The sequence below is a fragment of the Pipistrellus kuhlii genome, unplaced genomic scaffold, assembly GCF_014108245.1.
Source record: "Pipistrellus kuhlii isolate mPipKuh1 unplaced genomic scaffold, mPipKuh1.p scaffold_m20_p_18, whole genome shotgun sequence".
In the NCBI taxonomy this organism is placed as follows: domain Eukaryota; kingdom Metazoa; phylum Chordata; class Mammalia; order Chiroptera; family Vespertilionidae; genus Pipistrellus; species Pipistrellus kuhlii.
The window spans coordinates 7,212,868-7,239,236 of NW_023425493.1; the positions used below are offsets into that span (position 1 = coordinate 7,212,868).

The 26,369-nt window shown below is 45.2% G+C and overlaps 1 protein-coding gene across 2 annotated transcripts; it reads left to right on the top strand.

Moving 5' to 3' along the window:
* The first annotated feature begins 15,307 nt into the window (after nt 1-15,307).
* RHEX (regulator of hemoglobinization and erythroid cell expansion) lies at nt 15,308-21,324 on the top strand. Of its 2 annotated transcripts, none has more exons than XM_036442323.2 (5): nt 15,308-15,762; nt 15,937-16,037; nt 17,521-17,682; nt 19,201-19,271; nt 19,837-19,990. In XM_036442323.2, exons 1-5 carry the CDS (start codon nt 15,752-15,754, stop codon nt 19,948-19,950), a joined length of 459 nt encoding a protein of 152 aa, XP_036298216.1. In that variant the 5' UTR covers nt 15,308-15,751; the 3' UTR covers nt 19,951-19,990. The 2 variants fall into 2 exon arrangements, with proteins under 2 accessions (XP_036298216.1, XP_036298215.1); XM_036442322.2 differs by lacking the exon at nt 19,837-19,990 and adding an exon at nt 20,497-21,324 and having other exon boundaries at nt 15,329-15,762.
* The last annotated feature ends 5,045 nt before the right edge of the window (nt 21,325-26,369 follow it).

Below are 26,369 nucleotides of genomic sequence, written 5' to 3' on the forward strand. Positions count from 1 at the left end.
CTGTCCTTATCTTCACTTCCAAGAAGATAAGGCACAGAGTTAGGTAACAGCAACATGATAGTGGAGCCAATGCAGCATCATTGTCTGGGCCCCTGTGTCCTCACACGAATGCCTCAGGAGCAGAAGGGAACAGAAGGCACCCTGCTGCTCCTTCATCAACCCCAGATCACCTCGGTCCCCCGCTTGCCCAGCTAAAAATCTCAGTGTTGTCACCTTGGAGTTCTCTTCCTCCCTCCTCCCATCCAAGTAGTTCAGTCACCAAATCCTATCACTTCTCCCTCCTACACATTTAAGAAATCTCTCCTCCAACCTATTCTCCACATCACAACCAGAGGGTTCTCCTACAAACACTCTGATCTTGCCACCTTTCAATTGATCAATGTGCCATCCATGAGTTCTTGTTGCCTACTGGACAAATCCAAACTTCTTCACAAGCCTGCAAGGCCCTCTGTGATCCTGCCCATACCTGCCTCTATAGCCTGTCACTCCCTGCCTCCCTCTCCTCTCTCCTTTATCTTGGCTCCTCTCAGTGTTTCTAATGCACAGGGCTCTTTCTCCCCACACTGAGCCTCCACGCATGCTCTTTCCTCTGCCTGCAGCTTCTCAAGGTCAGAGCTGAGGGCTTATCTGACCAAAGACTGTGATGAGCTCCCCTGGCTTCCTTTCATTTTCCATACACAACTTTGTGTAATTTCTTTTTTTAAAAAAATTTCTTTATTGATTAAGGTATCACATAATTGTCCTCAACCCCCCATTCCAATCCCCCACCCCGCTATTGTCCTCGACCACTGGTTAGGCTCATATGTATGCACTTAAGTCCTTCGGTTGATCTCTCCCTTTTATTCCCACCATCCCTTTGAGGTCCAACAGTCTGACCCATGGCTCCTTATCTCTGGGTCTTTCTTTTCTGAAGTCCATGATCCCTATGAGAATGGGGACCACGTCTACCTCTTCACCTCTGTATCCCAAATGCTCAGCCAAGTGCATTGGAGACCATTAACAAATAACTGTAGAATGAATGAGTGAATGACAGAACCATCTGAAGGGAATGGCATAGTAGCCATAGTGGCAAAAACCTTCAAAATACCAGCTTTATTGAGGTAGAATTCACATGCCACACAGTTCACTCATTCAAAGGATACAATTCCATGGATTTTAGCAACTATCGCCACAATGAATTTTAGAACATTTTTATCACCCCAGAAGAGACCCTGCACTCATTAGCAATCATCCTTCAATTCCCTCTATGTTATTCTTAAAAGATAGGTTTAAATGAAAAATACCCATAACAATATACAATTAATGAAAAATTACAATTCATTGCTATCCAGATGGAAGTGAAATGGACAGGCTCCACTACTGCTAATGGAATGCATGTTCTGAGAAGATCAATATGATGCAAAAGCCATAAAGACACTTTTCTTTGACTTAGATATCTATTCCTGGAACTTGATCCTAAGGAAATATCTAAAATAAGCCTCCTCCCCCCACCACACACAAAAAAATCAGTGTGTACAAAGTTATCCATCATGGTGTCTCCAATAGTAAAAACACTGGAAACAACCGAATGATGACCGAAGGGATGGTTTTGTATTTAGGGTGATATCAGCAAAATGGGAAATGAGGCAGCTTTTAAAAGTTCCATGAAACCTTTTCTGGGCACAGAGGGACCCTGTACCCTAAGGTGGAAGCAGGCCTGGAAGAGTGTGAAGAGAGAAAAGCTAGCGGAGTTCCTGAGATACAGCTAAAGGGTAGGTGGCTGCTGGCGAGTAGGAGCCTTACGGATTTGTTCAGAATCTTAGATTTCATCCCAAGTGCATTGGGAAGCCCCTGGAAGATTTTAAGCAAAACATAACAAGTTATGTTATGAATCTCGGTTTGATTCCCAAAGTGACATAACAAGAATTGTGGGTTTTATTTTAAAAAATTATTTGTATTGATTTTTATGGGGAAGGGAGAGGGGGTGAGAGATAGAAACATCAATGATGAGAGAGAATCATTGATCGGCTGCCTCTTGCACACCCTCCACCCCCATCCCTCCACTAGAGATCAAGCCCGCAACCTGTTCACGTGCCCTTGACTGGAATTGAACCTGGGATCCTTCAGTCTGAAGGCCAATGGTCTGCCAAACCAGCTAGGGTAAGAATTATGGTTTTAAAAGCTCATTTGTTATAATGTGGAAAACAATTTGGAAGTCTAATTTTTAAAACTCTAAGTATGTAGGGAAAGCATTATGCAAAAAATGTATTAGGGTGATTGGATAATGAGTAGGACTTTTTCCGTCCTTTTCAAAAATTCCTAATCCTGTTCATACTCCATTTTCAGAAATGATTCTCCTGCAGAGAGTGGCTGCATTCCCTGGGAGACACTGTGCAAAGGGAGGATATGGGAAGGATTGGTCTTAGAAATGTGTGTGTGCGTGCGCGTGCGTGCGTGCGCGTGTGTGCTCGTGTGTGCTCGTGTGTGTGTGTGTGTGTGTGTGTGTGTGTGTGTGTGTGTGTGTGGTAGGGAGAGGAGATAAAAGTGTGTTATCCACCTCCATCAGCTGCTCTTTCGCCATCAGGTGATAAACTATCAAAAACAGCTTCCTGTTTAACATCAACAGGTGTTATAACTTTATCACTGTTTTGATCTCCTCTTGAATCCTGTCGCTGAGGCTGGAGTCTGTCAGCAGAGGGAAGAGGGCCATGGCACCAGGGCTTGGCACATGAGCCTTGGGAGAGGGAGTTCTTCAAGCAGCACGAGTGCGAATCCATTCCCGGTGGCCTCTGGGTGGGAGAGGCTAAGTGCATCTGAGAGAATCATCTCATCTTCAGCGAGTGCATGCCGTGAGGCAGCGTGTGAGATGTGAGCACACCCCATCCGCTCTCACAGAGCACTTCAATCCACTCATTCATTCATGCCACAAACGTTTGTTGTGTACCTACCAGGTACAGGCTGAGTTTTGGAGGCCAGGGATACAGAGAAGACAGTCAATAATTCTTCCTTTACTATTTAGAGCAGAGCCATGGGTGATCTAATCAAAACTCCTTACAATTCCATGTGATGCAAATGTAGTCCCAAGAGGCCCCATCAAGTTGACTTCCTACTGATGCAGCACCATCCTAATGAGAGTACACTTGGGCAACCCAAAACATGTCACGTTCAAAGATCTTTCACAACTCCCTGGAGCTGTGAGCACTGGAGTAGAGCGGATCACTCAGACTAGCAGAGCAGAGTGAACGTCACATGACTCTAGCTGTTGCCACATCTACATGGGGCTCATGTTCAAGGATAACCTAAGCAGTGAGTCATGAATCTCGGCTTGATTCCCGTAGGTCAGTGGTCGGCAACTCATTAGTCAACAGAGCCAAATATCAACAGCACAACGATTGAAATGTCTTTTGAGAGCCAAATTTTTTAAACATAAACTTCTAACACTACTTCTTCAAAATTGACTCACCCAGGCTGTGGTATTTTGTGGAAGAGCCATAGTCAAGGGGCCAAAGAGCCACATGTGGCTCGCGAGTTACAGTTTGCTGACCACAGCCATAGGTTAACTGTAGCTGGAGTTAATGACTCACAGGCCATGGCAGAGTTAGCAGCACAGGGACATGTATGTTAAAATTGGCAGGACAGGGAGGGGGGGCAATGTTAAATTATGTACACAGATAATAAATGAATAAAATAAAAAAGGGGGGGAAAAACCTGTCAACATAAAAACAAAGAACAAACAGAAAAAAGAAAAAGAAAAAGAAATTGGCAGGACAAACCCTGAGGGTTTAGGGAGCCCAGCTAGGAAGTCACTCTGAACAGCTGTCTCGGGTTGGCCTAATTCAATGTTTAAAGCTGTCCTTGAAAAATGACCCTCATCTGTTGCCGTATGCCCCATACACACTGTCCCAATCTACGGCCTCACCTTGCACAAATTCAGAGGTGGGCCAAGTTGAAAGAGACTTTTGCTAATACCTAGAAGCCGACTTCTTCATTTTACAAAGGAAGGACATGAGTGCCCTGATGGGAAAGATATTTGTCTGAGCTTACGCAGCGAGTTTGTGCCAGAGCTGGGGCTTTAACCCAGGCCTCTTGACTCCTCCTCCAGCGCGCTTCCACTCTACCAGGTGCTGTGCATCTTCATGGTATTTACATGTGAGCTCACATGGAGAGAAAGAGACCACTAGTCTCCTCCATCTGGTAAGCTGCCTGCACGAAGGAGTAGGGTAGGGGCCTGCTAAAAGAGGAGGTGTCATCTGTGGCTTCCCCCTGCTCTACTCAGCTCAGCTAGATCATTATCTCCCCACCCCGTTGGAAATGATGAAACATTTACCATTGACCTCCAGGGTCTGAGAAGCTTCGGGTGGTGCAGGGGGTGAGAAAGTGGGGAGATGTTTCCGTCAGGACATCGCTGAAACACAGGCTGGGATCAGACCTGACTCATGGTCCCGGAGGTAAGTATTGTCAGGGTAGGTAGGATTTTATTTTATTTTATTTTAAATATATTTTATTGATTTTTTACAGAGAGGAAGGGAGAAGAATAGAGAGCTAGAAACACCGATGAGAGAGAAACATTGATCAGCTGCCTCTTGCACACCCCCCAGTAGGGATGTGCCTGCAACCAAGGTACATGCCCTTGACCAGAATCGAACCTGGGACCCTTCAGTCCGCAGGCCGACGCTCTATCCACTGAGCCAAACCAGTTTTGGCAGGGTAGGTAAAATTTTAAATGATTTTGAGAGAATGTGTGTCTGTGTGAGCATATCTATGTAGAGGTTTCAGAGGGGATTCTCCAGTTATGTGTTGACATTGCAGGAGGTGGAATTCAATTGCAGTTTGTTCTTTACGGCATTAGTCTCTTGCTTCCTGAGACTGGAGATCTGTCTGCAGTAGCAGCAGCAGTAAGCAGGGTCTGGCTAAGGGGTGCATGGACTTTGAGTCTAGACAGAACTGGATCCAGAGAACTCTGCTAAACTGTTGTAAGCCTTAGTTTCCTCATCTGGGAAATGGGAGTAAAACCACGCAAAGTGCCCAGTGTTGTTATGAGGATTACAGACATATAGTGCCCAGTTCAGTGCTCCAGTAGTAACTATTAGTTAATTACTCTTCTTCACTGGGAACCAGGTCCCTGAGAACATCTCCCTGCAGGTATTTTTCCTTAAGATTCACTCGGAGCTACAAAGGACTGGTATATGTGGAGGAAAGCAGACCAGGCTGGCAATTAAAAATTGTTATGAGTGGGCTCGGCTGGTGTTGCTCAGTGGTTGTGTATCAACCTATGAACTAGGAGGTTACGGTTCCATTCCCAGTCAGGGCTCATGCCCAGGTTACAGGCTCAATCCCCAGTAAGGAGTGTGCAAGGAAGTAGCCAATCAATGATTTTCTCTCTAATCATTGATGTTTCTATCTCTCTCCTGTGTCTATTCTGCCCTGAAATCAATAAAAACATACTAAAAAAATTAAAATGTTATGAATGGGATTCAGAAAATGCATGCTGTCAAAAAGATATGAAGCTGGGCCTTGATACTCAAAGAGGGAGGACCGGTGCTGGAAGGGTCCAAGGAGTACCCACCACTCTTGACAAACTCTGTTAAGGAGACACTTGACTTCCCTGTTAACGGAGGAGAAAACAGAGACTCGGGGCCATTAAGCGGCTCCCCCAAGGTTAAAGAGTATTTATTATATGAAAATTGATCTAATTGCAATGTGTACAGAATGCCTGGACGTGCTTTTCCCCATACATTATCTCTAAGTATTGTGGAATGTAAAATATGGTCCCCGGCCAGAAGTGCTCACCACAGCATAGTCTGTCCGTGCTTTGCTTCTCTGGAACTTGGTTGGGCAGTCAATGAAACAGAACAATTTGGCTCTCCCAATTCACCTAGGGCTTGGTGGGAACTAGCAGAGGAATCCATGAGTATGGCTTAAGCTGCTGGCAACTCTTTATACACTTGCTGATTCCGTCTTGGAACTGAGTTACATTCAAGGTTTCGTTCATCTCGAGTAACTGCTTGTAAAAATGCTTTTTCCGAGATTTCCAAGGTGCATTCACCTCTGGTACTTGCTCGAAAAACCGCTTTCCCCGAAATTATTCATTAGAAATTCGGGATGACTTGTTTTCCTCCTAACAATGGTCAGTGCCTGCCTGCGCTTGGAAATATGTGTTCCTGGAGATGAGGCCTATCTGATTGAAACTCGAAGTTACTGTCTCTGGTTAACTTGAGTATCGCCCTTTAAGTGCATTTTAGGAGGGTAGAATTCTAGAACAACAGAATGTCAGAAGTTAGACCTAGTCGGCCCATCCCCCTCTGCTTATCGACAGGGGAACAGGTTCGGAAAGAGGAAGTGTCACGCCCAAAGGGGCTGGATTTTAAAAGGTGCCGTTTCATATCCTTCCAGATGTGCCCCACCCTGGGGGGAGGCTCCCGCCATGGCGACCAGCACTGAGGGGGACCCAGAGAGGACTTCTCTGACACCCGGAACCAAGGTGACGCCCTAAGCCTCCGTCCTCTCCTTCCCCATGGTATTTGGCAGGCCTCGCCCCGCCCTTCTCACGGCTGGATATTTGCATCTTTTCTGTCCCCTGGAGGGTGGACACGGGGGCAGTCATAGGGTCAGGGACTGTTTGGGTACCAGGGAGTTCCTGGGACCGTATGGTTTTGTGCATTGGAAATGAGCATCAGGAGCGAGCCCACTTTTTTACAGGGCCCTGTGGAAATGGGTGCGGTTATGCAGCTAAGCCAATTTTGGGTTGGATTCTCTGTTCTGGTCTGAGGATCACCCCCCTGTTGAGCACCTCTGAGGTTGATCTTTGAACAACATAGGATTTAGGAGTGCTGACCCCCCACCCCAGCCGTGGAAATCCAAGTAGAACATTTCACTCCCCCAAGTTTAACAACGAATAGCCTACTGTCGACGGGAAGCTTTCCCCAAAACATAAACAGGTGGTTAACACAGCGATTTTCAACCTTTTTCATCTCGTGGCACACTTAAACTAATTACTAAAATTCTGCAGCACACCAAAATATATACTATAGTTGTTGCTGATCTGACAAAAAAAAATATACTTTGATTCATTCACACCAGATGGCTATTGTTGTGTTGGCAGTTGGCATTCTTTTATTGGACAATCTAAGGGAAAGGAGCTCACCTAAATAGTCAGGCAGCCCATGTCTTAAAAATTCTTGTGGCACACCAATTAACACATATTTTGTATGTTGTATGTATCACATAATGTAGTCTTAGAATAAAGTGAGAGAGAAAAATAGTATTGAGAAAATCATAAGGAAAATGCATTTATGGTATTTATTTTTTTAATCCGCCTATGAGTGGACGCACGCAGTCCAAACCTGTGTTGTCCAGGGGACAGCTGCCTATGCCAACTCTGGACTGAGGTGGAATACGGTCCTGTGTTCGAGTTCTGTCTCCTCCTTGGGGGATTAATGCCTGGTTTTCTCATTCGTCAAATCAGGACAACAGTAGTATCTACCTTAGAAGGTTGTTATTCCAAGGATTAAAAGAGATAGTTTATGCAAAATATTTTGTACGATGCTGGCACATAGCAAGCACACAATGTGTGTCAGTGAGAGAAATGAAACAAGTGCCGTCCTCGTTTTTCAGCTAAAACACCAAGGCCTGGAGAGAGAAAGCACATCACAGCTTGCAAGGCCAGAGCTGAAATTCCCAAACCAGTCTGTCTGGTCCCAGGTGCCTGCCCCTCCCCATTCTGCTCATACACGTGAGATTGTCTTGTGTTGCTCCGCATTCTCCCACAGGGTCTTCACGTGTGTATCAATTCTGTGTTGAACTTTGTAGAAAATTATCAATTCCATGAACGCCATCCTCTACAGCCAGGGAGAGGAGACACCGTTAGCTGATTGCTATTCCCCCACTCACCATCCATCCATTACCTCCCTGTTCCTCAAACAGTTCCTCTCAGCGACCCCTCTCTGAATATTCTATCGGAGGGTCTCTTTTTCCTCTGAAATACTACATATCTGACAAGGCATCACACCTTGTTGTGGCATCTCTTCTGCTTTTTGACTTTTTCCCTCATCAATGTCTTGATTTTCAAAGTAAAACATGAGCTCTTGAATATCATAAGGGAGAGGAAATATATTTAAAGTATTTTTTTTCTAAATCCACCTGAAGCATTTGGATGCTGTTCTCTCCTCCTTCGGGTCTATCAGAGCATTTCACAGAGGAGCGTGTACACGGGTCACTCAATACGTTTCTGACTGATTGCAATGCAGGCATCCAGCTGCTTGTCTCTATGTTCTATTAGCATGGTGAGATGCAATTTAGATGTAAATTAATTGTTATGTTATATGTATTATATAAATATACATATAACATAACAATTACATGATCATTATGATCATTTAATCCACACAGAATTTCTGAGCTTGTTACAACACTCTAAAAATATTATTTTTTTTCCTGATTGGAAAAAAGATACATGTTAATTACACAAAACTTTGATAATAAGAGATAGTATCAAGAATTAAATAAAACAATGTATGGGAGGAGGGGGGAATGTTAAATTATGTACACAGATAATAATTTAATAAAAAAAGGTAAAAAAAAAAAAAAGAATTAAATAAAACATCATCCACAATCCTAATACCTAGTTTTGTTAACACTTAGGCATATTTCTTCCCATTTCTCCCTTTTGAAAAAAGTATATTTAAATAAAATCCCTAATTTTCATAAATTTATATTCATGAATTCATTTATATTTTATATTCAGAATTATTGTCCATGAACTATTCTGAATTTGGTGAACTGAATTAGATGATTTAGGGAGCGTTATTACTAAACTAACATGATAGACAAAATGCTTAATGACCTAGAGTGTTCTTTCTTTACAAATTTTCATTCTTTTGTTGTAATTGTTAATCCTCACCCCAGAATATTTTTTCAATTGATTTTTAGAGAGAGTGGAAGGGAAGGAGAGAGGCAGAGAGAAACATTGATGTGAGAGAGACACATCAATTGGTTGCCTCCCACACACACCCCAACCAGGGCTGGAGATCCAGCCAGTTGTTCTAACCACTCACTGACCAACCAGCCAGTGCAAATTTTCATTCTTTTTATGTTTACTTGTTGTGATCACATTGTATGTAGCAAAATATAGCTGCATTGCACTTTTTCACAGAACAGACTTCTTCCCCAGATTATTCTTCCTAAACATAATTTTAAATGTCTATAACATTCCGTTCTATACCTGTTTTAGCCCATTTTAACTGTTATTATTTTTTCCAGATAAATTTTAGAATAATTTTAAATTATCAAAAATTCTCACTGTAATTTTGATTGGAATTAAACTAAGAAATCAACTTCAATTTGATTTTATTTTTAGCCTTCTAGTTTTTCAATCTGAAAAATGTCTTTCTATTAGTTTAAGTCTTTTAGATTTCTCAGTAAATTCCTATTATTTTCTTCAAAATAACTTTCTTATAAATAAAATTAATCTTAGATATATCTATTGTGATGGTAGCTAAGGCTCATAGATGCCCATCTCCCCAATTCTATTTTCTAACTGGTTGTTACTGAAAAAACGTTAAGAATAGCTGGGAATTTTATTAGATAGATAAATATTTATCATGCCTTTAGGACTTTCCTGAGCAGTCTTATTAATCTCACTAGTTTTTCAATAGATTCTTTTGGGAATTTTAGGTATAAAATCACATATTTTGCAAATATGAATAAGTTTGACTTCTCCTTGTCCCAAACTATACTTGCATTTCCTTCATGCATCAGTTATTAGCTCAAGCTCCATTGCCAGCCCACCAGGGCACAAAGCCCCATTGATTCTTCTTATTATCTTGAACAAGTATTTAACTTCTCTGTGTCTTACTTTTGTCCTCTGTAAAATAGAAATAACAATATATCTACCTTTAGGATAGTTGTGAGAATTGGATGAGTTAATATATGTAAGTGTCTGCCAATAGGACATGCTCAATAAATATTCAATATCCTTATTATTATAGATTGAAAGTTAGAGGAACTTCAAACTTCCAGGAATTAGAATTTCCAGGACTAACTTTTTAAACAAATGGTTATAGCAAACATCCTTGTTCTCAAATAACTGCTAAAATATTTTACCATTTGGTAAGAAGTTGGTTATTGGTACAGAAGAAATATTCTTTGTTAGACTAAGAAACAATCCTCATATTTTTATTGTATAACTTAAAAGTAAGAAATGAGCATTCAATTTTATTAAATGTTTTTTGGCATTTACTGAGTCCACTATTGTAAATTTTGATTTACTGATGCTGTATTTATATTATATAAAAGGCCGTTCCTTGTAATAATTGAGAGTTAGACTGTGAAGTCAGATGGGCTTGAGTTAAAAACTTGACTCTTCCAGAGGGGAGACAAGACAAGTTGCTCAATCTCATCCAGCCTGGTGTCCTTTTCTAGGAAATGGCGATAATGTCTGTTTTTGTAGAGCAAGAGGCTAAAAGTACACAGAAAATACTCATCAGTCATTTTCATCATTGTAATAACGGAATCCTGGACATCCCTGGACTAAATTCTTGATATCTATGTATATAAAAGCCTAAGTGACCATTACGACCAGTCAACCAGTCACTATGACACACACTGACCACCAGGGCAGATGCTCAATGCATGAGCTGCCCCTGGTGGTCAGTGCACTCCCACAGCCAACCTCCCAGGGCTGGCCAATTTCCCGCAATCCCTTCCCCAGGCTGGTAAACCTCCCATGGTCCCTCCCTGTGCCCTCACTCCTCCACCAACCAGCCAACCTTCCACGGCACCGATCAGGACTGGGTGAGACAGCCCCAATCAGCCCCAATCGCCAGCCAGGCTGAGGGACCCCACCATGCACAAATTTGTGCACCGGGCCTCTAGTTATTACATATTTACCTCTGCCTTCATAAGTGAGATGATCCTGGCCAGTTTCCCATCTTTTTGCCCCGGACTTGCTTATGTAGCATAAGAATCACATGTTCCTTAAAAGTTTAAAATAACTCACTTATAAAACTAGTATATTGACACCAAGTTTTAATAGATAATTCTAATAATGCTTTTCATTTCTAAATAATAATAGCTGTCATTTATTGGATGATTATTACTATGGACAAAAGCTATAATGACTGCTGCACACATCTCATCTTATTTCATCCTCAGAATTGGTGTCATTTATATTCACCTCAGAATCAGTTACTATTGTTCCAATCTTACAGATCAGAAAGTTGAGGCTCTGAGAGGGTAAACAGCTAGACCAAGCTCTTGCAGAGAATGAGCTGGGATGAGAACCCAGGCTGTCTGACTCCAAGTTACCTGCCTTTAGCAGCAAGATACCATGCTGCCTCCCAAACCCGTTTCTTGTCTTTTTGTTTCAGTTTTGATCTCTTTAAGTTTTCTGTGCCTATGGCATCAGTTTTGCTAGTTTATTAGTTTTTTAAGAAATCATTAATTTTACTGAGATTTTTTAAAATCCCTTAGTAGTCTCACAATTTTTATCTCTGTTTCCGTAGTTATATTCATTCATTATTAATTCAGTTTATGTTTTCTCCCTTTCTTGATTATTCAAAACTGTATGTTAAATTGGGAGAAAATGTCTAGGAATGTGGAGGAGGCTATATAACATTCTAACATGGAAACAAAGGTTTTTATTTCTTTGAAAATATTCTCTTTCCATCTACCTTTGTTTCCCTTTTCCTGTCCTCTACCCTAGCCTTTAAAAAACAGAACGCTTAGGGATAGAAAGACTCTTAGGGGTACTTGGTGGAGCCCATAACTCAGCAGGGCCTGCACTGGCTTTCTACCTGTCCCAGGCCACGCAGTTAGCAAGTGACAGCCAGGAGAAGCCAGGCTCTCTTCTTCCTGTCTCGTTCTCTTTCCGCTCTACCACACCACATGTTACAGACTGAATTATTAATCTTCTATCCTCACCCAAGGATGCATGTATTGATTTTTTAAAAAACAAATTTTTTTTTAGAGAGCTAGGAAAGGGGGACAGGGAGGGAGAGAGAGAGAGAGAGAGAGAGAGAGAGGGAGAGAGAGAGAGAGAGAGACACCAATGTGAGAGAGAAACATCGAACAATTGCCTCCCATACATGACCAGGATACCATGCTGCTTCCCAAACATCGTCTTTTTGTTTCGGTTTTGATCTCTTTAAGTTTTCTGTGTCTATGGCATCAGTTTTGCTAATTTATAGACCAAGGATTGAACCCAAAACCTAGGTATGTGCCCTGACCAGGAATTGAACCCATGACCTTTTGGTGCACAGGATGACACTCCAACTAACTAAGCCATCCAGCCAGGGCAAATTATTTATCTATTTATTTATTTATTTATATCCATTTTTTTTTTCTTTTTTAAAAATTTGTTTCTCTTGTTTGGGGTGAATTGTTAATTCTTAAGACAATAAATTAATGAAGATTGCAAAATAATCTTACTAAAAGCTTTAAGAATGTTAAAGCCACTTAATTTTAAAAGATCGCTGTCAATCGTCTTCCATGGTGCTCCTGCTTTAAACCACTTTCTGGAATGAGGATCCAAGGAAAGCAGACGTCAGGCAGGAAGAGGCATGTCTTCATCCCTTCTTGGGAGCTCCTTTACCAGCAGAAGGGGAAACAATGACATGGACCAGCCTAGCCGGGCCTCAGGCTTTCTACCAGGTCTGCAGGGAACAGAGGAAAGCTCTCTGCCCAAGGACAGGCTTGAGGCGCCTGCGGGGTTACTGGTTAGGGTGGGTCTGGGCATCAAACTCAGTGACTGTGAAAGGGGGAGGGACAGCTCCTCTACTGATGATGGAAGGAGATGTACCCGCTCTCTCATGGCTCAGACAGCTTTCACAACATAATCACCTCAAATTGCTCATTTCCCAGGTGCTGGGCATGTGTGTGTGCAAGTGAGCAGATGTTTCTGTCCACTGCCTGATCCGCAGTCTGCAATTACGCCCCAGGGAACAAGCTGCTCGCTGTGGTTAGGGGCCATTAGCCACTGAAATAATAATTTTCATACCTCGTCCTGTCCTGGACCTTATCTCCAAAGTACTCAAAATGAATACCTAAAGTTCCTGAAATAGACCAACCCAATTTAAACAGCTCTACACTAGCTGCCATTGTGGTGAGGGTTTTAGGTTGAAAAATACCTAATAATTATTGAGTGTTTTCCACATGCCTGGCATTGTAGAAAGTTCCACCCTGGCCGGTTTGGCTCGGTGGATAGAGTGTGGCCTGCGGACTGAAGGGTCCCAGGTTTGATTCCGGTCAGAGGCATATGACCAGGTTGTGGGCTCAGCAGCCAATCAATGGTTCTCTCTCATCATTGATGTTTCTATCTCTCTCTCCCGCTTCCTTCTTCTCTGAAATCAATACAAATATATATTTTTTTTTTAAAAAAAAAGAAAGTTCTTTACGAACAGCATCACTCAACAAGCCCACCCAGATACTATCCTTCTCCCCATATTACAGGCACAGAAACTGAGCCTCTGAAAAGTTCAGCAATTCACATCTAGAGGGAACAAACCTGGATCCCTATTTCATCCTGTTTGACTCTCATGCTGTATCCTGACACAGAGACTGCGCCATTTGGCTAGCAAGATGCTCATATATATTGAGACGAAGCTGTGAAGTCGAGGCAATCTAGTTTTGTATCATATAAGGAGCTAAATAAAGTCTTGGGTCTAAAATAATGGAACATTTGTTTAATGCAGTGATTCTCAACTGGGGGCAGCAGTGCCTGCCTCAAGGGGGAATTTGGAAACATGTGGGGCCATATTGGGTCATTGTGGTAGCTGCACTGACCTGTCACATTGGTGGGCTCTCGAGATGCTAAATGCCCAGCTGTGTGCAAAGCAGCTCCAGGCAATGAGGCACTGTCTGGCTCCAAACATCAGAGGCCACTAAGAAACACTGACAAAGCCAAAAACAGTTTGGCTCAATGGTAGAGAGTCGGTCTGCAGACTGAAAGGTCCCGGGTTCGATTCCGGTCAAAGGCATGTACCTTGGTTGCAGGCACATCCCAGGTGGGGAGTGTGCAAGAGGCAGCTGGTCGATGTTACTCTCTCATTGACATTTATGGCTCTCTATCTCTCTCCCTTCCTCTCTGTAAAAAATCAATAAAATATATTAGAAGAAAAAAAAAAAGAAACACTGACAAAGCAGACTAGTAGGACTTTAAAATGATTCTATAAAAGTCAAGGATGGCAAACTCAAATGCCCTCAGGGTTCAGCCAGGGGCTAAAGAGTATGTGTCCCTAAATCAAACAAAATAGCCTAGGCACTAGCTTTGGTCTGTGGGCCTCAACTGAGCTTTTTAATGGCATTTTTTCTCATCTCAAAACATATTTATAATGCATTAAGTGAAGAGAAAAAGCTGCTAATTAGTATGATCCCATGTTTTTAAGATATATATATATATATATATATATATATATATATATATATATATGTAATGAAAATATCTATTCACTAGAGGCCCAGTGCACAAAATTCATGCATTGGGGTGGGTCCCCTTAGCCCAGCCTGTAACCTCTCACAATCCGGGACCCCTGGCTCCTAACTGCTCACCTGCCTGCCTGATCTCCCCTAACTTCCCCCCCTGCCAGACTGGTCACCCCTCACAGCCCCCCCTGCCAGCCTAGTTTCTGCCAACTGTCCCCTCTGCCAGCCTGGTTGCCCCTTACTATCCCCCTCTGCTGGCCTGTTTGCCTCATGCAGCCAGCTGTTCGGTCGTTGATTCGTCCCTCACTAACCCCCCTGCTGGCCTAGTCACTCCATGCAGCCTGCTGTTTAGTCATTACTGTGAGGGTGCCCTGACCAATTTGCATATTACCCTTTTATTAGTATAGATTGTTTAATTTTTAATAAATAAAAGATAAGAGGAAACTTAAAAAATTTAAACTTTGAGTGTGGTATCAGAACCCAACCCTGGTATCTTCCTGGCCACCCACTTTGATGGGAGAAGGAGAATTTCTGTGATTAAGGACAAATGAGACCTTCAACAGGAAGTAAATCAATACCAAAGCATTAGAGCCTGGCCTGGCTGGCTCAGTGTTTGGGCATCAACCTGTATCCCAGGAGGTTATGGTTTGTTTCCCAGTCAGAGCATATGCCTGGGTTTCGGGATCAATGCCCAGTGTGGAGCATGCAAGAGGCAGCCAATCAATGATTCTCTCTCATCATCAATGTTTCTATCCCTCTCTCCTTCTCTCTTCCTCTCTCTGAAATCAATAAAAAGATATATATTTAAAATACTAAAGAGCGCCTTAAAAGTGGAACGCTGTTGATTTTGCAGACATTCTGGCCTACCTCTCCTGCTCAAGTCCAGTCTTCCTTTTGCAGCTGCCCCAGAACTCAGTCCGGTACTGAAATTTGCTTGAGAAATAAGTATCTGCACTAAGACATATCTGTGCCCTTTTTCAATCAAGTCACCAAATCCTTCACGATCATTGTTTTTCCTGAAAAACCCCCTCTTCCTTTATCTCGAGCATCCCTGTGTTTTCTTTGCAGCATCTGAGTCCTGCGGTTTTCATTCCGTGCACGGTCTCTCGGAGCTCCAGGAGAGGAGCACCAATGGCCCCCAGCAGCTGACTTGCCCCGGAGACCTGGGTTCACGTGAGGCCAGGAGTCCTGACCAGAGCTGCCTTCCCTCCTGCAGGTCTCCTGACGGGCCTGCTGTGGTGCCACTACTTAGACACGAGGTATCCAAGGTGGCTTCTCTCAAGTCTCCTCCTGCTGCACTGGGAAGTGCCTGAGCCCCACTCCCAACCCCAGGCCGCCCCGCAGAAAGCTGGCCATGCTGACAGAGTGAGTGAGGTCCCACCAGGCTAACTGCTATAGCTGGCTTCCCAGGCCTTGCTGTCCAGAGAGCAGACACACAGCCACACCAGGGGGCTGCCTCTGGCTCCGGGCGGAGATGGGTTTGCAGCTGCATTGGCATCTCTGTCACTTCTTACGCTGAGCCCTCTCCTTTCCCAACAGTGACATGAAGCTCTGGCATGGCTTAGTGATCGCAATGGTGTCCCTGGTCTTGCAGGCCTGCCTCCTCGCAGCCATCTACTACCTGCTCAGCAGACACATGGGTAACTGGCTCAGCGTCCCCTCCCCTCCTAGTTGACCCCCGGGGACCGTTCCCCAGCCAGCAGCAAGGCCAACTCCCTTGGGTGTCCCTGAGCATCACTTGAAAACCTTGAGGATTCACTGGTCAAATGGCCCCTCATCCTGACTGGGTAGTCCCCACTCAGACCCAACCTGTTTCTGGTTGAGAATCACGGCCCAAAGTCCTTCCACTACCTGAACCTTCTGCCTAGAGACAGGCTTCTGTAATGCTTGTGAGGGTGGCCTCATGAGCCTGGGCCTAACTTGTTTTCTTCATCACCACAAAGGACTGAACGTGAAGAAATGGCTTTGAATTGCTACAGAAGGCAGTGTGGTTAGGTTAGACTGAGAGATCACCTTCAATCCTTGAACTGCTTCACAATAGAGAGTAGAGAAGCTGTGTCCTGGGAAGACATTACAATTGGGAAAAATAAAACTTTCTTTGGCTAAGGCAGGAGATTGGGCAGGATAAAGTCATGAAGGTTTTTCCAGTAAAGGAAGATGAGAATTCTCTTCATCCATTCATCCATCCATCCCTCTGTTCATTCATTCATTCATTCATTCATTCATTCATTTTAATTCATTCATTTATTCATTCAATACAACAGGAAATAAACAAACAAAAAAATCCCTGCCTTTAGGTAACTTACATTCCTTAGCGGGACAGACAAAAAAATAACAAATAAGTAAAATACATGGGTTGAATTATGGAAAATGCTAGGGGGGAAAAAAAGCAAGATGAGGGATATAAATTGAGTGGTGGCCAGCATCCCTGAGATGCCGATATCCTATCCTATATAATAAAAGATTAATATGCAAATTGACGGAACTGCAGAATGATGTGTCGCTATGATGTGCGCTGACTACCAGGGGGCAGACACTCAATGCAGGAGCTGCCCCCTGGTGGTCAGTGCACTCCCACAGGGGGAGCTCCATTCAGCCAGAAGCCAGGCTCATGGCTGGGGAGCACTGCAACGGTGGTGGGAGACTCTCCTACCTCCGCAGCAGTGCTAGGAGCAGGCCTAAGCCAGCAGTCAGATATCCCGCAAGGGCTCCTGGACTGCAAGAGGCACAGACTAGGCTGACGGACCCCTACCCCCAGTGCATGAAATTCATGCACTGGGCCTCTAGTTTAATTATAAACTTGAGGGAAGTGAGGAAGTGACCTGCACCTGTAAAGGCCCTGAGACAGGAGAGTGTTTGACACATCACAGCGGGAGCAGAGGCTGGGTGGCTGCAGTTGAGGAGACAGCGTGAGAGAAGGAGGTGAGGTCAGAAAGGAAGAAAGCATGAGGCCACAGAGAGCCTTCAAGGTTGGGACTTCGGCTTTTTCTCCAAGTGAGATGATGGCTGTTGCAGTGGAGGGGGCTGAGATTTGAAAAGTTCTTCTGCTCGTTTGCCCTAAGGAGAGTGCTGCTCAGAAATAGGAGTGCCTGCCCCAGGAAGCTTTCACTTTGTTCCCTCTAGCCAAAGAGAATGAACAGTTACTCAGAAGATCCAGGCTCTGGGCCCCCAAGCCCAGCCCTGCCCGCCACCGCTCCCCTGCTGCACAGGAGACGAAGGAGATGAAGGAGACGAAGGAGCCCGAGGCAGAGAGGAGCACCCCTGCGTGGGAGCCCCGTTACAGGAGTGAGTGACGGAGCTGGGGAAACATGGTCATAAAGCGTACTGTGCTCTGTCTAGACAGCCGGAGAGCCTCCCCTGCCACCCAAACCCAGCCCGGATTCCTCCCACCCACCCCAGTAGAAGCCTCGCTACCCTATCTTTTCCAGAAAGTCATTCACCCCATCAGTGGGGCAGGCCTTGTTGGGTGTGTGTGGGTTTAAGCTCTTTGCCAGGTCTGGTCACGTGTGAACCACTGCAGAGGGGGCTTGGGGGCTGTTTCTGCTCCTGTCTTTGCAATACCAAGGCATCTTTTCTTCCACCTGGCCACTTAGTGGTAGAGCCAGGATTCTGACGGACTCTGTCTGCGTCCAGCTGTGGCTGATGCTATGCATCCTGCCGTCTGGCCAGTGTCATTGGCTGGTCCCAGAAGCTGACTCCGCTGTACTCCCAGGGGCTCCGTCTTAGATCCTCATGGGTGTCCGGGTACTTCAGTAAACATGAGTATTGCTGATGGTTCAAATGCATGTCTGCCCCTGGCGAGTGGACCAACAGGCTCACCACCCTCTTGCTTTCAATCTCAGGGCTCAGGAGGCCCACCAATCCCTGTTGACACAGTGGAAATGGTTGCTCTGCAGCATAACAATGACCCCTGGAGGAGCACCCTCCGGAGTTGGCCATACTTTTTCCCATTGGTTCATCTCTTGACTGATTTGGGTTTCCTCCCTCCTTCCACTGTGATCCTCTGAGCTGGAGAGATCTGGTTGTCAGGCTCCCTAGCATGGAGCTAAGGCCTCAGGGCACATGGGGGCCAGAAGATGCCACTCAGAGTTTCAGGCACTGGCCTCAGCTGTCATGACCCCTGACCCTAAAGCTGCACCAGAACCTGGCCAGATTCAGAGGCCCTTTAGATGCCAGGGAGGTCAGAGATCACCGTCCAATCCTCTTGGTTTAGGGGGGACAAAACCAGGGCACAAAAAAGGATGTGACCTGCCTGGAGTTAGGGACAGGTTAGACCAGAACCTGTGCCCATGACTTCTGAGGCCAGAGCTGTTTGCTGGGGGCACACGGTCTCAGCGTGTCCCTGTCTACTGCACCCCAGCACAAGCAAGCCCATTAGCTTCTGGACAAACAGCAGCACCTGGACTCCAGGCCATCTTCCTGGTGCAGGCGTCTTCAAACTACGGCCCGCGGGCCACATGCGGCCTGCAGAGGAGTCTGATCCTGCCCGCCAGGTTTTTTGGGCAGTGAGCGCAGCCAAGGTGTTACAGTAGGAATTAGTAGTTCATATAGTCCGGCCTTCCAGCTCTCTGAGGGACCATGATCTGGCCCCCACTTTAAAAAGTTTGAGGACCCCTGCAGAGGTTCTGTCTACCATCCCTTCTCTTTCTCTACCCACTTCCCCTTTTGGGAGCTCTTTATCTCTCTTCCTCACTCCTCTTTGCAATGCTGGCTCTGCCTCTGTTTTTCTCCCATCCTCCCTTCCACAATCTTTGTCCTTTCCTCTCCAGCCTTCTTTAGAAGACGTTTTCTATTTCTCCCTAGATAACTGCAACACATCCTCAGAGAGCTCCGACACCTCGGACAGCACCGGCCGCTCGCCTCCCCCCTGCCAGGTAATGGACCCTCCCAGCCATCCCAGCCCTCCATAGGCATATGGGGTCTAAGAACTCAGGCCACCCGGATACCGAGATGGGAGCAAGAAGGGAGGGGCTTTGTGAGTCCCCGCAGCATCCTCAGGAGAGGGTGATTAGGCATTCACTCACAGCCCCTCGCCCACTTGGATCCAAGTGGGTCCGAGTGGGCTGTAAAAACGGAAGTGCTGCCCAGCCAGTGTGGCTCAGTGGTGGAGTATGGACCCATGTACCAGGAGGTCGAGGTTAGATGCCTGGTCTGGGCACATGCCTGGGTTATAGGCTGGATCCCTAGTAGGGGGCATACAGAAGGCAGCCAATGAATGCTTCTCTCTCATCATTGATGTTTATATTTCTTTCTCCCTCTCCCTTCTCTCTCTGAAATCAGGCTCACCACCTGTTTTGTTTTGTTTTGTTTTAAATGATAGTGCTCATGGGAAGCCTCCTTCTCCCCATACCCCAGTCACTGGTCCACGGCTCCGAGTGCTGACCTCATTTGAATTGATTCTCTACATTTTTCTCCCTTAAACCCATGCATCCCCTGCAGACAGGAGGAACGAAGGCATTGGCAATCTTCCTCACTGCCCTGACCCTACTCTCAGCTGTGACTGCCTGGGACCCAGGCTCCTTCTCATCCAGCCTGGGGCAAGCCTCTGAGTGAGAGTTTGGTCCTGGGGTCCTACCTCCTCCAGACATGGGAGGAATCTTTCTTTTTCTTTTCATTTTTTATTAAGGTATTATATGTATACATATCTTATCATTTCCCCCTCCACCCCACTCCCATACATGCCTTCACCCCCCAGAGTTTTGTGTCCATTGGTTATGCTTATATGCATGCACACAAGTCTTTTGGTTGACCTCTTATCTCCCCCACCTCTCCCTAACCATCCTGCTGTAATTTGACAGTCTGTTTGATGCTTTACCGTCTCTGTATCTATCTTTTTGTTCAACAGTTTATAATTTTCTTTATTATCCATAAATGAGTGAGATCATGTGGTATTTTCTTTCATTGATTGGCTTATTTCACTTAGCATGATGTTCTCCAATTCCATCCTGGTTTCTGAGAATGGTGAGAATTCCTTCTTTTTATGACAGCATAGTTGTGTAGATGCACCATAGTTTTCTGATCCAATCATCTGCTGACGGGCACCTACGCTGTTTCATGGGAGGAATCTTGACCTAGCCTTCTCCGCTCTTTTTCCTCAAGGCCGCCAAGAAGGTGAATTACACACAGGTGGTCTTTCCAGCCACAGGAGGACTAGATAACGAATCTGCCCTGGACTATGAGGACATCGAGGACATGACAGATTATGTCAATATCAACCCCAAAAGCCACAAGCACAATCTCTGGACTTTTGTGAACCCTGCTGCCTCTGAGCCCGTGGAGTACTCCCAAGTGGCCATGTGACTCCTAGGATCTGCCTTTCTAAGTGGAGTCAAGTTCTCTACACATTCTCGTACTTATTTTGTAGGGAATTGCTTCCTGGTTTTTTGTGTTTGTGTGTGTGTGTGTGTGTGTGTGTGTGTGTTTTCTTAACAAAGCTTGGGAGAAGAAATGGGCTGTATCTCAGCAAGGAAAGCTCAGATGGGAAGTTAGGAAGATCTTCCAGGTTGAGTCTGAGCTCACTGAAGCAGATCAGTACGGAAAGTGGGGAAGTCTCCATAGAAAATTGTTTCTGAAGATTTTAATCAGCTGTCGTAGAGTCCTGTTTGGCAGCCTTACAATTAAATTAACCTTTGAGCTATTTCATTATTGGCAGTGAACAACTTCCTTAAGAGATTTTTTAAATAAAATGGCGGCCACTGTTCCTCTTTTCCTCTTGCCCAGCCAGGCGTGTCCCTGTCTCAGAGCTGTGCTGCTGAGTAATCCCGCTTTGCCCTCAGAACTTTAAATAGTCCACTTGGAAAGCCCACTATCGCTCAACCTTTGGACTCACTGTTTCTTATGAACGAAAGATGACAAATACTGCATCAACCAGCATCACAATCTGTTACTACAAGAAAAACTTTCTAAATTTAACCTAATAAAGTCCAATATCCATTCCTGGTTTGTTGTTTCCTTTTTAACCAATCCTATATAATAATCCTATATAATAAAAGGGTAATATGCAAATTCACCAAACAGCAGAATGCCAGGTTGCAATAATGCACACTGACCAGCAGGGGGCAGATGCTCAATGCAGCAGCTGCCCCCAGCCTGCAGGCCTTGATCGCCGGATTGGGGCCTGCTGGCCAAGCTCTTAGTCCCTTCTTCCAGTGGATAGGGTCTGGTCACCTGATGGGGTATGGGGAACCAGGGGTGGGCAGTGGCAGATTCGGGTGGTGCCAGGCCAAGGCTCTTGCCTGCCATTCGCCCCACACTCAGAGGGTGACCAGTGGCAGAGGGCAGGGCTGGCTATCAGGTGGAATGGCCGACCTCTGGGTCTCACTGCCTGGCCAGCAGGCTCCAACCGCCTGATGGCAAATGGGGAACTGAGGGTGGGAGGCGATGGGTGGCTGGGCCGGCTGCTGGCAGCCGCGGAAGATGGCGCTGATCACAGGCCAGGACTAGGGACAGGACCTGAGCGTAATTTCATGTTAGGAACAAAAGGACACTTCCTTAACTGGATTAAGAATAGCTTATCTGCTGAAACCGGTTTGGCTCAGTGGATAGAGCATCAGCCTGCAGACTGAAAGGTCCCAGGTTTGATTCCAGTCAAGGGCATGTACCTGGCTTGCCGGCACATCCCCGGTGGAGAGTGTGCAGGAGGCAGCTGATTGATGTTTCTCTCTCTTCGATGTTTCTAGCTTTCTATCCCTCTCTCTTCCTCTCTGTAAAAAAGTCAATAAAAAATATTTTAAAAAAAAGAATAGCGTATCTGAAATTGGTAGATGCGTGATATTTAACTGTAAGGTCCTAGACATAGTCATATTAGATCATGAACAAAGTAAAAGTGCCCACAAACCTATTTCCTTCATTATCTAAAAATCATTCTAGAAGTTCTAGGCAGTTCAATTAAACACTTGACAAAAATAAGGGCTTTACCTATTGGAAAGTAGGGTGAAATTTGTCATTGTTTGCAGATACCCTAGTCCTAGGAAACCTCAGAGAATTAACTTTAAAAAAAAAACTTAAAATTGATTGCATGCAGTAAGCAGTGACTAGAGGAATATACAATATACTTTCTCCAACAGTTAATTAAGACAGATTTTTTTTTTTTAACATGTTCACCATAGCTAAACATCTGCCAAAGTGGAAACCCTAGGAATAGTACTCTTAGCCAAATTTAAACTCCAGATGAGTGGCATTCAGATCTTAGAGATGATTTATGAACTTGCTCCCTCTGCTGGCTGAAAATGACTTTCTAGCCCTGGTTCTGGAGCAGTAGGTGGCTTTCCTAGACCCTTTTCCCCCAAGAAACTGAAGAAATGGTTCTGCCTTGGTTTCTATGGCTGATCTATATGTCCCTTCACCTTAGCCTGTTGCTCTTTCCGGCTAGATTTCAATGTTTCTGCCCCCTCCCCCAACCCCGCTGAATTCATATGTAGAAATCCTAACCTCCACGGTGATGGCATTAGGAGGAGGGGCCTTTGGGAGGTGATTAGGTCATGAGGGTGATGCCCTTCTGAATGAAATTAGTGCTCTTATAAAAGAGATCCCACAGAACTCCCTAATCCCTTCTGTATATGCATAATGTTTTCAGAGAGAAAGGGAGAGGGAGAGAGAGATAGAAACATCAATGATGGGAGAGAACCACTGATTGGCTGCCTCCTGCACACCCCCTACTGGGAATCAAGCCCACAACCCTTGCATGTGCCCTTGATCAGAATTGAACCTGAGGTCCTTTAGTCCACAGGCTGACTCTATCCATTGAGCCAAACTGGCTTGGCAGCCCTTCTGTCTTATAAGATACCATGAGCAGTCCACAGCCTAGAGAGGGCCCTCACCAACCATGCTGACACCCTAATGTTGGATTTCCAGCCTCGAAAACTGTGAGAAACAAATTCCTGTTGTTTACAAGCCACCCAGCCTGTGGCATTTTGTTAGGCAGCCGGATGGATGGAGATAGCTCCCTAGAAAGCTTTTCTTAATGGAGAAAAGGAGATTCTGTTGATTAGAGGGGCAGAATGAGGAATAAACACTGACAACAACACTTTCTGTGCATCCAGAAGCGAAACTGCACCTCTATTGATAGCTTTCGAAAAGAAAACACATACACAAAACAAACAAAACAACAGAGAACTGAAGAGGTTCAGGCATGTACAATGCAACCAAAAGAGAGTGCACGGGGACACGGCCTAGACCATTCCCACGCCAGGAGAGGGGATGCGGCAGCCGCACACTCACACAGTTGCGCAGATCGAGTGCCTGCTTTCTGCAGAACATGGACAGGCCGTGGGGGTGGGGAGGAGCATGTGTAAAATGAAGGCTGAGCAGCTGTGCGGGTGGGGTCCCAGCATGCATGACCTAGTTATGACAACAGGCAGGAACATGTGCAAAATAACATGTGGCAGAGGGGAATTAACAGAGCAGTGCAACCAGAGCCTATCAATGTCAGGCAAAGTCGGTGCAGGAGTGTTAGGATTAGGTGGACCTAATCAGAGAAAACAGCCCTCAGAGAGGTGCTTCTGAACTCAGCTTAGAAAGAAGGGTGGGCCCTCGCTGGTTTGGCTCAGTGGATAGAGCGTCAGCCTGCAGACTGAAGGGTCCAGGTTTGATTCTGGTCGAGGGCACAGGCCTGGGTTGCACAGGCCAGTGGAGGATGTGCAGGAGGCAGCCGATCAATTATTCTTTATCATCATGGATGTTTCTATCTCTCTTTCCCTCTCTAAAATCAATAAAAACATATTAAAAAAAAAAAAAGGTAGAAATCTACTGATGGGAGAAGAGGCAGAAGAAAAGGGGACAGGCCTGACCGGATGCAGGCTCTCTGAACTGCATGGGGTAATGTCCGTGCCTGGGCTCAGAGATAGTGGGGAGGTTTGGATCAGGGAGTTGTTGTCAAAGAGAACAGAGGCCTGAATGTCACCGACAATATGATTAAAGTCTGTATTGAACTCTGCTAAGATTGGCTTCAAAAGTATGACATGTTAGAGCCAATACATATATCATGGAGTTAATATTAGCACCCACCCTGATTGCTTATAAAGGGCAGGCATTCTTGGGGAGTGTTGTTGAAAAAGCAAGTTGAAAGTGGCTCCAAGTGACTGACAGAGGCTTGGCTGACTGTCGATGGTGCAGATGACTCCTCAGATGCCCCGGTAAGTAGAGAGAAGGGCTCGTTTCATGTGCTAAGGAGTTTGGGCCAAGAAGCTGGAGAAAGCTAACAACTTGAACTGCTCCTCAAAGTCATTGCTAGTCATGTTGCCAGAAATAAAGTGGCCTTTTGCTTAGGATTCTCCTGGGAGCTTAAAGATTGGCTGCCTAAATGTGAATGGTCACCTTCTCCCATGTGGTATGTCATCGGCACCTCCAGGGAACAGTCATGCTGCCCCACTCACTCAGGGTTCCTCTGTGGGCGAGAACTGGATGAGAATCTCTCCAAATCTATCTTATAAGAAGATACAGAGAAACTGACTTGCTACTGGCAACCTGGTGATGGTTGGTTACATGATAATAATGAACTGGGAATAAACAGTGTACCAGAATAAAGTCCAGCTGTCTTCAATACATTCTTATTCTAAAGGAGAAAGGACCCAAATGCCCACCTTAGAACTTCAGCAGAATTCCATGAGGGACCCTATCTTATTGGCCAGCAAGACCCAATAGGATGAGGAGGTATTTTATGCCCAACATCAGTGGGTTTTTTGCTCTTGGAATTAGAATAGGTTTGGGGGGGGGGGGGGGGAGGAGACAGGCTCTCAAGAGGCCTTCTACACCAAGCCCCCAGCCTCTAAACCAAACACATTATAGTAACTCCATCTTATCTGGGTTGATTGTTTTGTTTTGTTTTGTTTTGGGCTCCCTTAAATACTCCCTCTTTCGGACAGGAATTTCTACACTCAGTCTTTCACCTCTTGCTCTTTGCCCTTCCTTGCCAAATACATCCTCCCTGAGCTTCGCGAGAAAGAAGCATGTGTCCAGGTACCTCAGGAGAATTGGGTCAAATGAGAGCCCAAGACTCTAGAACTTTAGGGAAAGTTCCTATGGCTTTAGAGCTGGGAGGCTGGTGACTTTCCCAGCCTACCCCAAGGTCATTACTGTTTCAAACCCACTTTTAGCTCCACACTGCCACTGTGTGGTGCCAAGGAAAATTGCACTCTTGTTTCTTCTCACTAGTAAACTGGATGATGGGGCTCCAGGAACATGGCTCCCCACCCCTCAACCTTCCCCTTGCCCATGCCCTGCTCAAGGAGATAAAAATTTTACTTTAATTTGCCTATACTTCTATCATTGTTGCTAGAAAACAAAGATGCCTAGACATTTCCTGGTTGCTAAGGGATTTTATTGGTGAATTTCAACTACATTTATGGGTTGCTGACCCAGGAGTGAGCTGCTGTAGCCTAGGCTGAGTTTATAGTCTCTTAAAAGACCTATTTATATACAGAGTGCATCTGGAGAATTATTGGCCTGTACCAAACAACATAAAAAGTCACCCTGAGAAACCCTGACAGTCAACCTATTACCCCACTCCTGCCATCTTCTGCGCTGCTCCCTAACGACTTCTAAGGGACTGTTGTACTGTATTTCACAAAGTTCGCCTTCTGGAGTTAGCTACTGAAACTGAGATTCACCCAGCCCTGTTCAGCGGTTCCGTTGGTTGGCACATCATCCATACACCCAAATGCTGTGGGCTTCATTCCCAAGGCAGGGCACATCTTTAGGTTGTGGGTTTGATCCCGAGTTGAGATGTGTATAGGAGGCAACTGATCAATGTCTCACATCAGTTTCTCTCTCTCTATCCGAAAATCAATTTTAAAAAAATGAGATTGACTCAGACAGCACAGAACCTCCTTTGCTTCCAACAGAGGCCCACCTCCTATCCATCTACAGTCCTATCTGACCCCCCCCCCCCCAACTGAGAGGGCAAGCATTTCACCTATGATGGTCATCAGTGGTCGGCATGGTGATGGGACCAGGACCCACTTCTCTGACTTTTT

Coding starts and splice junctions, on each gene's coding strand:
- RHEX (XM_036442322.2), top strand. Junction 16,038..17,520: donor CCTGCTCAGCAGACACATGG/GTAACTGGCTCA, acceptor TGTTCCCTCTAG/CCAAAGAGAATGAACAGTTA. Junction 17,683..19,200: donor GTGGGAGCCCCGTTACAGGA/GTGAGTGACGGA, acceptor ATTTCTCCCTAG/ATAACTGCAACACATCCTCA.